The sequence below is a fragment of the Trachemys scripta genome, chromosome 20 (genome assembly GCF_013100865.1).
Source record: "Trachemys scripta elegans isolate TJP31775 chromosome 20, CAS_Tse_1.0, whole genome shotgun sequence".
Lineage (NCBI taxonomy): Eukaryota > Metazoa > Chordata > Testudines > Emydidae > Trachemys > Trachemys scripta.
Genome location: NC_048317.1, coordinates 17,463,039 through 17,476,341, shown reverse-complemented (window position 1 = coordinate 17,476,341; position 13,303 = coordinate 17,463,039). Strand labels below are relative to the sequence as shown.

Sequence of the window (13,303 nt, the reverse complement as noted above, 5' to 3'; positions counted from 1 at the left end):
CGTGGCAAATCCTGCACTGGTAAACACGGTGAGGCCTGCATTACTCACGGGGTTGGGGCTGGTAGCGCTATAGGAGAGGGGTGATCAGGGCAGCCCCCCCTTATACTGCTCTAGAGGTGCCTTCTACCTATCCAGCTTCCTCCCCTTCCTGTACAGGGCTAGCTAGAGCAGAAGTGCATTTATATTGATTTCACTGTGGCCACACTGGGGGTTGATTGGTCAAAAATCACAGCCCCAGCAAAGCACAACTGGTGCATAGACAGGGCCAGCTGCCGCCCTTGGAAAGAGAATCACTTTCAAAGACTGTGCTTCTGGTCACCCCAAAGATTGAGTCCCACTCCCACCAGCCCAGCACTCAGTCCAGTGGGCTGCTCCCAAGCTATAACCAGAATGATACCGGGGGGCCTGGGCAGAGCACACGACAGCACAATCCTGAGGCTTGAATCTTCGTCCCTGAGTAGTCTCCATGGACTGGGGGCTTGGGGGAAGCTCCTGCCCCTTCCTAGTTCCCAGGGATCTCAGAAAAGCAAGAAGACAGGAGCTGGGTTACCATCAAAGGGCTGGTGGTCACATCAGTCAGGAGAGAGACTCCAGCGTTGGTCACCCTTCCAAAACTCCTGGTGTCTCAACCCAAGAACAAGCCAACCCAGGGCTTTCCTTGCCCTGCCCGTTTCTGCTGTGAGCAAGGAGATGGCTTTAAACCAGGTGTCTGGATTGTGAGGTCATTGAGCATCATCAGTGAGGTGCCTGACATAAGGTGAGATGTCATTGTGCAAGGAACTGCATGCCAGCAGGAATGGGGCAGACTAATGCTTCATGCACCTGGCAGAAGTGGCCCAAAAGGTTGGCCTGAGTGGTTAGCCAATGTTCAGGGCATTCCTGGGTTGGAGGAGATATAGATAATGGAGTCAGAACGTACAGAGTTTGGTTTCCCTGACCAAAGGAGGAACAAACACCAGCAGGCAGTTTCCAGGTCAGAAATCCAAGCCTGCTTTCCAGCTAGTCTTGTGCCCAAAAGAAACTCTCTGTCATGGCTTCCTCCTAGGGCCACACTCCTACTGCTTCTCTTGCTGTCTGGTCCTGTCTGCTTCTCATACTTCCAGATACGCACAGCTACCAGCCAGTGCCCCAATATCTGCATCTGCAGTTGGGCCCAGGGAGCCCTCATTCTATCTGGATTAGGCCTTCCCATGGGGCCTAGTGCTGTGGCTTCTATCGGTTCAATGCCTTTTAAACCAGGGGCCATTGAAGTGCTCCCCCAGGAAGCCGGAATGAAGTGTGGCTATCATGGCCCCCAGTGTCTGCGAGGTCTGTGACTGCCTGGAGGTCAAAGACACGGCAGGCAGACAGGAACAGCCTCCATCACGGTCCAGTAGTCCATGTGCTGTATGTGGAGAGACAGTGGAGCTCAGCTGTGAGCAGGCGCTGGAACAGTTTGTACAGTGGGGGAGCTGAGAGTCATTGAGCCAAACTGTAAACCCTGGATAGGATAGAAACCGCTTCAGGTCAGGGGGTGCTGCAGCCCCATGGCTGTGAACGATGGGCAGGGCTCCCATCTCCCGAAGGCCATGGGGTGCAGCGAAGCCAGAGCCACACACTGCACGCCAGAGATTTTTCAAAGACATGGTTCACTGCCCAAAGAACATAGAGTCCCTGTTATCTGGAGGGGGGTGAGTACAGGAGGGGAGCGGCTACAGGTAAGGGTGGACGTGGGGGCGAAGGCGGATGTGGGCGTGCCGGGGTGAGGGGGGACGCAGGGGGTGAGGTGGGGGTGCTGGGGCGAGGGTGGACGCGGGGGCAAGAGTAGACGTGGTGGTGCTGGGGCGAGGGCGGACGCAGGGGGTGATGTGGGAGTGCTGGGGCAAGGACGGATGAGGGGGGTGCTAGGGCGAGGGGGTGCCAGGGCAAGGGCAGATGCGGGGGGCGAGGTGGGAGTGCCGGGGCGAGGAGGGACACGGGAGTGAGATGGGGTTGCCGGGGCGAGGGGGGATGTTGGGGGGGGTGCAGGGGTGCCGGAGTGAGGGGGGGCATGGGGGTGAGGCAGGGGTGCCAGGTGAGGGCGGACACGGGGACGAGGGCGGAGGTGGGGGTGCCAGGGTGAGGGGGGACGCAGCAGGGGCGAGGTGAGTGCTGGGGTGGACGTGAGGGGTGAAAGGGGGGTGCTGGGGCGTAGGGGGGTCAGGTGGGGGTGCCGGCAGACACGGTTGGGATGTGGGGGTGCCAGGGCGAGGGGGGACAAGGAGATGCCAGGGGGACGTGGGGGGTGAGGTGGGACACGGGGGGGTACGCAGGGATGCTGGGGCGAGGGCAGAAGCGGGGGGGTCGTGGGGGTGCCGAGGCTAGGGGGGAACGTGGGGGGGCAGAGCAATGCAGTGAGGGTCTGGAGTTGAGGAAGCAGCGGAGCGAGGCTCAGGTGGGAGGAAGGAGCAGAGCAGCGCGTGAGGAAGAGGCAGAGGAGAGGGGGCGACCAGCAAAGCTCTCCCAGGTGCCCTCCGCCGAGGGGAACCGCTTTGCAATCACAGCACCAGCTGCCAGCGCTCCTGTGTCTAGGCCTGGGACTGGCGCTGCCTCGAGCTCTGAGGCCCATCCTCTTACCACGCCCTGGGGATCACGCCCTGATCTCCTGTACCAGGCCCTGGGCCGGGGCGGGCGAGGCCAGAGGAAAGGCTGGCCCCATTACTGGCTGTCACCTTCTGCTGGTGTGTGGCAAAATCACTTCTCCGCCCAGCTCCTGAGACTGAACAACCCCTTCCTGGCACCGCGTTGTGCCGACACAGCTGTGGGGGGAGAAGCTCGCCCCGCCCAGAGGCTGGGGGATGGCACTTCATTTAGCAGGCGTCACAAGTCCCAAAGCGTGAGCAATGCAGCGCCCAGGGCACTCGGGCCCTGCCTGATCTGCACCCCTCACCAGATGGCTTCGGTGATGAAATCCCAGCAGGGAGCTGCCCTGGACAAGGCAGTCGGGGCAGCCGAGCCTAGTTACGCTCACAGCCACCGTGGGAGGGTCTGCAGCCGAGCAGCCAGGGGAAGGAGCTCTGGGCAGGGACGGTGCATGTGGCGGCGTCTGGCACGCGGGGATGTGCAGAGCGTGAGGACGTAGGCAGCCTGTGGCCAGAGACAGGCTGGCTGGTTCTGGTGGTAAATCAACTGCACTTACTTGTTATTCTTTTATTTATAAACAACTCAACAGAAAGTAAGTGCCAAGGAGCACGCGGGCTGCACTGCATTGGGACCTGCCTGCGAGGGGAACGTCTGCAGCTGGACAGCAGCAAAGGAAATGTGAAAACCAAGGAGGAGGTTCCTGTGCTGCCGCTGGCCATGGGACGAGCGACAAGGCCGAGCCCCTCGCCCGGTTCGTCGTGCTGTGCTGGGGACAGCCGCTAGGATTGAGCAGAGACCTTGTTTTACAAACAGCCTTTTATTACGTTTGGGTTTTCTTTCCAATTTCCCCTTAGGGGTAAAGCAGAGCCACATAAGAGCTCCCGTGGCCCTCTGACCCAGGGAGCCCCTGGCTGGGAGAGGACAGACGGCAAGAGGGAAAGGCAGGAGGGGAAAGAAGTGCTTGTGATGGACATTTCCCTACATCCTGTCCATTTGGGCAATGTTCTCAGCATATGGGTAGCAGGCCAGTGCTCAAGCCCCACCATGCCCTCGAGCTGACTCATACACACACCGAGAGGCATGGCAGCTCTTCCCTCTGCTTGTCACACACCAGGCAGTGAGACTGTGCGGGGCATTACCCAGCCCTTGTTTTCCATTGCAGGGCTCTAACAGCTGTGATGAAGAGCCTGCTCCCATCGGAGTTCATGAAAAAGTTCTGTTGGCTCCCTAGGGAGCAGGTTCCTGCCCCATGGCAGGTGTGGGGCACCTGGCTAGGTTCTTCTCCACCTCATTTCTCTACAGCTGCAGCAACTCAGACATGGGACAGTGGGTCACTGCTCAAGTGCCATCACAAATAAATACATTAAACAGCTTGAAACAAGCTGTGCCGACCGGGAGCTGGGACAGGCCCAGGAAGGGCAGCGAGAGGGACGGCCTTCCCAGAAGTTGTGATGCTGCTGTCACACAGCCAGCCCCGGTCACACACCCCTGGAACCTGCTGATGGTTGACAGAAAGAAATGGAGAGGTAAGGCCATTCTAACAGTACCATCTGGACAGACGAACCTTTACATTGCTGGGTAAAGAGCTCTGAGGGTTGCGATTTCATAACAGATACAAAAACATTTCATTGTTGTTTCCTAAACAGATGACCCCTTAAAAAGAGAGAGGAATTCAACAGGGCGCCCAGCCCTCCTAGCCCACAGCCCACGCTAACAGTCCGTTCTGGGCTCTCAGCTGAGCTTCCCGCCTTGTCAGAAATAAATACAAAGGAATTGCCACCTCGGCATCGCCAGCATGAGGAAGTTCACCAGCTACGGGCCTCCCGGGACAGGAGGACCCAGCCAAGGAGGAAAGGCTGCTCTGTCAAGACAGCAGGACTAGCAGGCTTGTGTGACCATGCTCTGGGCTGCAGTCCCCCGCACACAGCCCTTCACGGAGGGCTGGGAACAGGGTGCACAGTCTTTTAAGCTTGCCATAGTGTTACTCGGAGTGGATTTGCAACTCCAGGAGTTGGGTTCTCACAGCCTGTCCTGCCCAGCCTGGCATGGAAAATGCCAGCATCGTAGCATCTGCAGCAGAGCTGTCCATCTGATACAGAGTGAGGAAACAAGGTGAGGCCAGACCAGACAGCCAGGAGAGACAAGGGAACCGGGGCAGAGGAAAGACGTGAGAGTCTCATTCCTGCAGAGGAACAAATGGGAAAGGATCCAGCACCACAGAAGCCCAGGGCGCTGAAGAACTCTGCAAAACACAGGGTGTCTTCGTCCCCTCGGGTGCAGAGGGACTGGGCTCTGCAGACGAGTATCAGCGGAGGAGCAAGGAACTGGTTCTTCTGTTTGCGTCAGGACGTCCATGAGGCGAGCTCTGTTTGGTCCCCGGGGAGCCAACAAATGGTCTCCTTTCACATGCCTACTGTGCTCCTGACAGTGGAAGGAGGGGGGCTGGTGGATCCATGTAGTGATCTGCAGGCGTTTCTGGGCCGTGTCTGCCTGCGGTGGATGCATGCGTGCCAGTCTGCAGGGGGGCGCGACTGGGTGTGGCCAGGAGCCCGGCATTCCCACGGGCTGTCCCGCAAAGAGTCCTCTCAGAACTTGCCTTGCTTAAGTTTGTCAATGTGGTAGGTGAGCTTCAGCGCCGGACCCAGCTTCAGCCCCATGTACTTCATCATCATGTCGCTCCGCAGCAGGAGCAAGGCTTTGCCATCGATCTCCTGGCACCAGGGAGCAAGAGAAGGTCAGCGTTAGCAAGGCTTGCTCTGCCCTACAAACCCTGGCACCGCCTGGTGCCATCACTAGCCCAAAATCACTGCCCGGCTTAGCCAGGGCACCCCTGGAACTCGCTCTCCCAGGAGTACTGTCGGGGGCGGCACTAAAGGACGCTGGCACCGGGGCTGGGCAGGTTTTCCTTCCCTACAATTCACTAGGTGCTTGTAAACCCTGTGGGAACACCTGACTGACGCCAGCTCAACAAGGGCCTATGTCAGCCATTTCCAAGGCATTCCCTCCCTACCCACTGCCCTGCAGCTCCCACCAACCCAGCCCAGCCACTCCCACAGGCAGGAATCCTTCCCATCTGCCTGCCCTGGGCCCAACGAGAATGACCCAACATCCCGGGGGGGCAGGCAATTCCTACTGGGAGGCTGGCTCAGGTGGCACTGCCTGGCGGGGAGGGGCTGCAGTTCAGAAAGGAGAAAGACAGGGTCCAAAAGAGCAGGACATTCCTTGCAGTGACACCCTCCCTGTCTCCCCACCTCATCTTCAGCCCCACAAGGAAATCACAGCTGCTAAATCTTCCTCTGTCCACCGCCCCTCAGCTCTCTCTCACCCGAGCTGTGCCTCTATTTAACCGGGGTATTTGGAGGGGGTTGATCAAGGATACTCCAAGCATGCCATGGCTGGGGCTGTTAGACAACAGGGATGGTTTGTTGAGGCGCACTCCACTGGGGGTATTTGAGGGCTGTCAGGCATGCACTAGAGAGCTCTAAGCTGTGGTCCATGGGGACTGTTAAAGACCTGGCTACCCACATGATACTGACTCCCCCCCGCCCTTTGTTTCCAGCTGTTCCTAAAGCTACCAAGGTTCATCACTGCAAAGAGCAGCCTCACGTCTCTGTGACACCAGCGAGAAACAAGGCTCTTGTAGCCACTACTGCGTAGGAGGAAGTCAGGAAAGAGAATGTGCCTCCTGCCACACCCAGACGGAACCCCCTTCCAAGTCACCCACTGCTGTGGTGCCACATGCAGGTGGGTGACTGCCAGGGGAAAGGGAAGGAACATGTTGGATGCCTGGGGCCTCTTCAGGTCTGGGCAGTGGCTGCTAATCCCCAAGACGTCCCTCTTGAGGAAGGGCTGGCCTGCTGGCAATGTGCAGTAGGGGTTAGCAGGGAAAGCCGAGATGCCCCCCCAATGAACTCTGAAAGTACAAAGGTGAATGTGATTGTGAAACTGATTAAACAGCTACTCTGAGGTCTCCCATAAGACAGCTGAACAGGGATGTTGGCTTGTGTCAACACCAAATTCCATCCCACAAGCACTTTGGGCTTGTGCTATTTTGAGGAGTAGAATGAACTACTTCATGGGCTTTGTCTGATAATGTTTTCATCTTCAGATTCCCCCTCTACCCCTCACTCGGAGAGAAGTCTATCCAAAGACGGGATTTAAAATCCTGGTTCTTCTGAGGTGGTTCTGTCCAAGAGACAGGCCAGAGTCAGCCAGGGTGCAATGCTGCTGGAGTTCTTTACTTCCCGTGGTTATTAATTGCATTAACCTGCACTTTTGTAGTGCCTTTCGCCCAAGCATTTCCACACACTTCACAAACATCACTCACTTTAGCCTCACTGCACCCCAGGCACGGGAGCCAAAGGCTGTCCTCCCCGTTCAGCAGCAAGCAAACAGAGGCATGGACTGGTCGGGTGACTTGCCTAAGGCCACACAGCGGATCTGTGGCACAGCCAGGAATTGAACTTGGCCTCCTGACTCCCAGTCCAGTGCCTTAACCCCACAATTGTTCTCCTCAATTTCTCCTTTGTTTCAGATTTATTTATTATCCCTCACCTCACCCCCTATCTAGCCCTTCCTGGGTAGCAGGCAAAGCTCTCCCAGTGGGAAGAGGAGCTGACAGGAATCACTGGCGTACAAAGGCACTACTTGCTTCCACGAGCCCTAAGGCTCAGAGCACTGCTGAAGGGCTGCCTGCACTGTAGTGCTGAGTCGTGTTACGGCAGGGTGAGCTAATACACCTGTAAACTCACCCCAGACACAAGCCTCAATGCCCCCCCTTTAATTTCAGACTGTAGCCTAAGGGAACAAACATTCAACCCCCTCAGCAGCAGGTCTCTGCCTGGCAGGGGCAGGTTTCTGGAAAGGCTGAGCAAACGTCACTTCCTGGAGGTAGAGTCCGGCTACAGTCCACATTGGCAGCCGATCCCACACCATGTATGTCAAACGTGCCTGAAGCTTGAAACCTGAGCTGGACAAAACCCTCCCTGAGCACAAGAGGGTGGGAACACCATGTTCGAAGTGACCGAAGAATCACTCCTGAGCACGCTCAGTGGGCATCTGCTAAAGTTAGCAACTTATTACTGGCCCCCACCTTGTGACATCATCACTCATCGTTCTCTGTGCCTGGCTAGGCCACACGCTCTCAAGGGTCAAGAGGCTGTCAATGGGACAGTGTCCAGGGGGGAGATTTTAGATGTCTCGCTGAAACACACACAGAAAAAGCCTCTAACAACAAACCACTCAACCTAAACCCAACCAACAGCTACTGTGATTTGAGGGCTCTGAAACTTTCGGTCCAATCTGCACTAGCCTGCAAATAGTCACTTTTTTTGGTCACGAAAACAACATTTCTCAGAACTGTAGACCCAGCGCCTGCGGCGTTAACCCTTGGTAAAGCACCAGGTACTCTTCTCCCATTTCAGAGCCATCTGTACTGTCCATGATAAAAGTGTCTCCCACCAAGCACCAGCAGCCGCCCATGTGCCTCCTCAAGGGGACGAGATCACAACATTTAAAAAAGTCACCAGAAGTCAGGACATGCAACTTTCAACCTGCAGCTGCCCGCTGCGTTCAGGGAGCGTGAGGCCTGCCCCAGCCCCATTCCAGGAGAGCACTTAAGCATGTGAGTAGCGCCACTGACTTCCTGTGGGATGAGAGGCAGGCTTGGAATTCAGCATGTGCTTAAATGCTCTGCTGGAACACGGCCAGGCGCTCAGCACCTTCCGGGTTCAGGTGCAGGCAGCACGGTCTTGTCTTGTTTTCTGGCTGCACCTGCATTACCATTTAGGATGTGAAATGACAGTAAAAAGTAGCAAAGTGCCTGCTGGAACCTTAATCATAGATTCATAGATTCTAGGACTGGAAGGGACCTCGAGAGGTCATCGAGTCCAGTCCCCTGCCTGCATGGCAGGACCAAATACTGTCTAGACCATCCCTGATAGACATTTATCTAACCTACTCTTAAATATCTCCAGAGACGGAGATTCCACAACCTCCCTAGGCAATTTATTCCAGTGTTTAACCACCCTGACAGTTAGGAACTTTTTCCTAATGTCCAACCTAGACCTCCCTTGCTGCAGTTTAAACCCATTGCTTCTTGTTCTATCCTTATGGTTGGGGTTACCACCCTTGTTGTAATTTTAACCATATACCCATCTCAGTGAATTGCTGCAGGGTTTTACATTTCACAGAGATACACAAAAACACACAAACCATTATTTCAGTAAAGGGAGTAAATAATAAGTGGCACAGGCTTTTTCGGTGCTGAACACTCTGGGTCTGAGAGCTGGAACGCCTGCCCCTGTTCACAGCCTTGGAGAGCTTGCCAATGCTCTGCCCTATCTCTCGGGAGATACACATAGATGTTCACATCACTTGAGTTACCTTCAACCACACAGGAAGTGACACCAGCTCTCACCGGGGCAAAGCTAGGTTAGATCTCTCCAAACACTAGTAAATGTACATTGGGGGTGACCCTACATTGGCCAGAGAGCTGGACTTGAGCATCTAACTGGGCTTTTCTGCCTCCATCTCTAGGACTGTGAGAGTTAACGTCACTGGAGCACCCCGATTTACACCGGGAGGATCCGGCCCCCCAGCCGGACATACACATAGATATATTTACGTGTTTTCGAAAGAGATCGGCATGGGGTCCCAGCTGTGGGTCAGCTTCTCGTACGAAATGCATTACGTCCTCCACTGTCCAGGAAGAGGGGTCTCGGCTGTTCAGCCGGGAGGAGTCTCTAGATCCTAGGTACCTATCAGAGCCTGAAGGGTGAGACAAAGAGAGAAACAGTTAGAGCATCAGCAGTCTGGCTGTGCCGTGCGGATAGTGCCGGGGTGCAAGGGTGGAGATCAGCGCAGTGCTGCAATGGACACGGGCTGGGAGCAGCACGGTGATAGCATGGATGGGGTTGAGATGAAGGCTGAGGGCAGCACGGCGCTGCGATGGACGGGGGTGGGATGAAGGCAGCAGGGCGCTGGCACAGACGGGGGTGGGATGAAGGCTAAGGGCAGCACGATGCTGGTGCAGATGGGGGTGGGGAATTAGGGCTGAGGGCAGCAGGGCGCTGGCACAGACGGGGGTGGGATGGAGGAAAAGGGCAGCACGGTGCTGGTGGGGGCGGGGGGAGGGAATTAGTGCTGAGGGCAGCAGGGCGGGATGAAGGCTGAGGGCAGGATGGTGCTGGCGCAGTCAGGGGTGCGGAATTAGGGCTGAGGGCAGCAGGGCGCTGGCGCGGACGGGCATGGGATGAAGGCTAAGGGCAGCACGATGCTGGCGCGGATGGGGGTGGGATGAAGGCTAAAGGCAGCACGGCGCTGGCGGGGGTGGGGAATTAGGGCTGAGGGCAGCATGGCGCTGGCGTGGATGGGGGTGGGATGAAGGCTAAGGGCAGCACGGCGCTGGCGGGGGTGGGGAATTNACGGGGGTGGGCTCAGGGCTGAGGGCAGCATGGCACTGGCATGGACGGGGGTGGGGAATTAGGGCTGAGGGCAGCATGGCGCTGGCGCTGACGGGGGTGGGCTGAAGGCTGAGGGCAGCACGGTGCTGGTGCTGATGGGGGTGGGGAATTAGGGCTGAGGGCAGCATGGCGCTGGTGCGGATGGGCGTGGGATGAAGGCTAAGGGCAGCATGGCGCTGGCACGGACGGGGGTGGGGAATTAGGGCTGAGGGCAGCATGGCGCTGGCGCGGATGGAGGTGGTAATTAATGTTGTGATTTGCCTCCCTCCCCTGGTTTCTCTCTTACCCTTTCTGAAACGATGCCAGACACCATGTTAAGAACGCACCCTGCCAAGGCCTGAGCTATCCCTTTTTTCTTGCAGGCTCAACACAGCACCCTCCAGTTCTCCCTAGAGCTGCAGGCTCCTCTCCTCCAACCTCTCAAGGTGCCTATGCCCATATCGCCTCCTGCCTGTCTTGCCTGATTCTTCTGCCCTCCCCTCACGGCCCCAACAGTCCCTGCTCAGCATGGCGTTCCTTGTGCCCAGCTGCATTTCCAACTACTACCCCATCTCCCTCCTTTTGTTTCTCTTCCCAATTCATTCAGTGCATCATTCACAGCCGCTGTCTGCAGGTCCATTCTGGAATCTGGCTTCTGTCCTCTACTGGAACTGTTCTCGCCAAGGGCTCCGACAGCCTCCCCTAGGCCTGGCTCCATCCTCATCCTACTTGCCTGCTCTGCTGCTCGTCACACTGCTGAGCACTTCCTCTTTGCTGACATGTCATCAGAGACACCTTCAGCCAGCCGGTGAGGTCTCCCTCCTTGCCTACCGTTCTGACCCCCAGCCTGAACTCCTAGACTGCCTCCCTTCTAGACTGGATCAGCTTCAGAGCTCGTGCAATCTTTCAGGGGCTCACAAAACTCGGCCCCTGCTTACTTATCCACTCGTTTCTTATCAAGTCAAAGCCCCTGGGAACTGGTGGGATGGGGTGGAAAGGGGGCTGAATTACAGAGGGAGAATGGCAAATGTATCCCATTTGTTAAACAAAAGCAGAACAAGGACAAGTATCAGAGGGGTAGCCGTATTAGTCTGGATCTGTAAAAAGCGACAAAGAGTCCTGTGGCACCTAACAGACGTTAGTCTATAAGGTGCCACAGGACTCTTTGTCGCTTAGAACAAGGACAGTGAATATTAGCCTGATCACTCTAATCCTATGTTACACCCGCTTCCCGCACCCAGCATCTTCCTTTGTCCTTTGAGCTCTTTGGGGCAGGGACTATCTTTCTGGGTGTTTGGGCAGCTCCTACCACAATGATCTCCAAACTTTATACCTTGTGCCCCCCGTTACCCTGCCCACATCCCCTCCATCCCCCAAGCTGGGGCTGCAGCTCTGGTGGGTGGGGGGGGGAGGACAAAGATGGGGTAAGGGCGTCAAGACTGGGGCCACAGCTGGGGGTGGGGCCGGGGCTGGCAGCCGAGACACCGGCAGCCTGGACCAGGAGCAGAGGTGGGTGGCACTCCCTCCCTGCTGCCCGTGGGGGCTGGCCTGGGCCCAGCCATGCCCCCCCTGAAAGTTTCTCTGAACCCCCCCGGGGGGTGCACACACCATAGTTTGGGGACCTCTGTCCTACCACATAGTGGTGCTGCTGCAAGCTAACCACCACCAGCCTTCGCAGGGAGCACTCAGCTCCTTCTTGGTCTCTTCCTGAAGGTAAAGAGTTCTGCACAGCTCCCCAAGATCCCTGGTGCTGTTTCTGAGCTATGGGCGAGTGAAGGGAATAGCTTTTCTCTAAAGAGCTGAACAGAGCGGTGGCAAAAAGAGAAGAGGCTTGGCCCTGTTGCTCACTGACTGCACTTGCTAGGTCGGAAAACTTTGGTTTGGTTTTACGGAATAACTAGTGTTTGAAAGTGGTTCCCTGGGCAAGTAAAGCAGATTTTTCACCCCACTAGGAGGTGGGCACTGAGAGAGACCATGTGCAGCTGTCTGCCAAGGGAGGACTGGCAAAGCATCAGCCGTTGGACCCTGCCTCATTGCTGCCTCTTACTATGCCCTGCTCCAGCTCTTCAGCCTCCTTGGTTCTCCCACTACACTGAGGGGTTTATTTAGAACGTGCAGACGTTATTTTTGCCAAATTTAAACTGACTTCGTGTTTTCAATTAAATGGAGAGAAAAGTTCCAGTTTTGAGGGACAAGAAGGGAGTGGCATAGCTGGCAGGGGGAGGAGTTTGTGCATTGTAAAGGATCCCTTGAACCGCACATTTCTAAGGGAAATTACCTGCCCAGGTTTGGCAATGCAACACCTACAGACATTAGTGAACCTTCAAATGCCTATGAAGCCCACGGTTTGTCAAGCTGGCCGTTGCCAATCGGCACCCATTAGAGAACTGGGGTCTTTTCATTTATTAAAAATACTCAAAGAAATACAAAAAATACGTTAAAGCAACGAAAGCTTCCAAGAGAAAGCACTCAAGGGTCAGGAAATGCCAAGTAAACGGTAAACGCAATACTGTAGCTCTGTCCTCTTGAGCATATGCATTACGATGCAGCTGTTAAATATGATCACTGGTTATCTTAATGGCACATATGCAGCTAATTAAAAAATGTGTCCCTATAAGTAAAGCCTGCGTTATAACATACACACAGGCAGACTGACGGCTGAATGTCAGCTCTCATTTCCTGTCTCAAGAACGCTGAATTGTGCAACCTTAACATGCCACTAACAGAGTCTGTTTGCACATGCTGCAGCCCCTCCGTGCGCTCTGCTCCCTTCAAGTGCTTCATCTGCCATGCCTGTCTCGTGAGGAGCTGCCATCCACAGAGACCGCAACATCTCGACTCTTGAGTGTCAGTGTTAGTTGTGCACAATGCCATGGAGAAGGGGACCCAACTCCTAAGTGTGCTGTATTTTTGCTGGTTTTAACCCTCACAGCCTTGGTGCTGTCGTGCACACAATCACACATTTCATTACAAACAGATGGATTTGGCACAAGTGCGGATTTACTACATTTAGCAGCTTCACTGCACCTGTCCTACACACCTGTTATTTTATATATATCACAATATAACTGATGTGTCACTAGTGATCGGCAAGCACCCACACAACTAGGTTCACCTCATCCGTTCATCAGCTGGCCGATATGCATCCCATCTGCCCACACATCCACCCCGCATGTCCTCATTCATAACTCAGCTAGTCAGTTCTCCTCACTCCTCATTGGACTGCTTCCAATCTCAAATCCCCATCCATTCAGCAATCG

At 55.6% G+C, this 13,303-nt stretch overlaps 1 protein-coding gene across 6 annotated transcripts in view; it reads right to left on the bottom strand.

The window, feature by feature from the left end:
- Positions 1-3,157: 3,157 nt before the first annotated feature.
- SCMH1 (Scm polycomb group protein homolog 1) overlaps positions 3,158-13,303 on the bottom strand; it is a 103,323-nt gene continuing 93,177 nt past the window's right edge. For all 6 annotated transcript variants that reach the window (XM_034753870.1, XM_034753872.1, XM_034753869.1 and 3 more), the window contains 2 exons: positions 9,227-9,369; positions 3,158-5,312 (listed from right to left, as the gene is read on the bottom strand). In XM_034753870.1, coding sequence (XP_034609761.1) covers positions 5,187-5,312; positions 9,227-9,369 — 269 coding nt within the window. In that variant the 3' untranslated portion in view covers positions 3,158-5,186. The remainder of the gene's footprint in view (positions 5,313-9,226; positions 9,370-13,303) is intronic.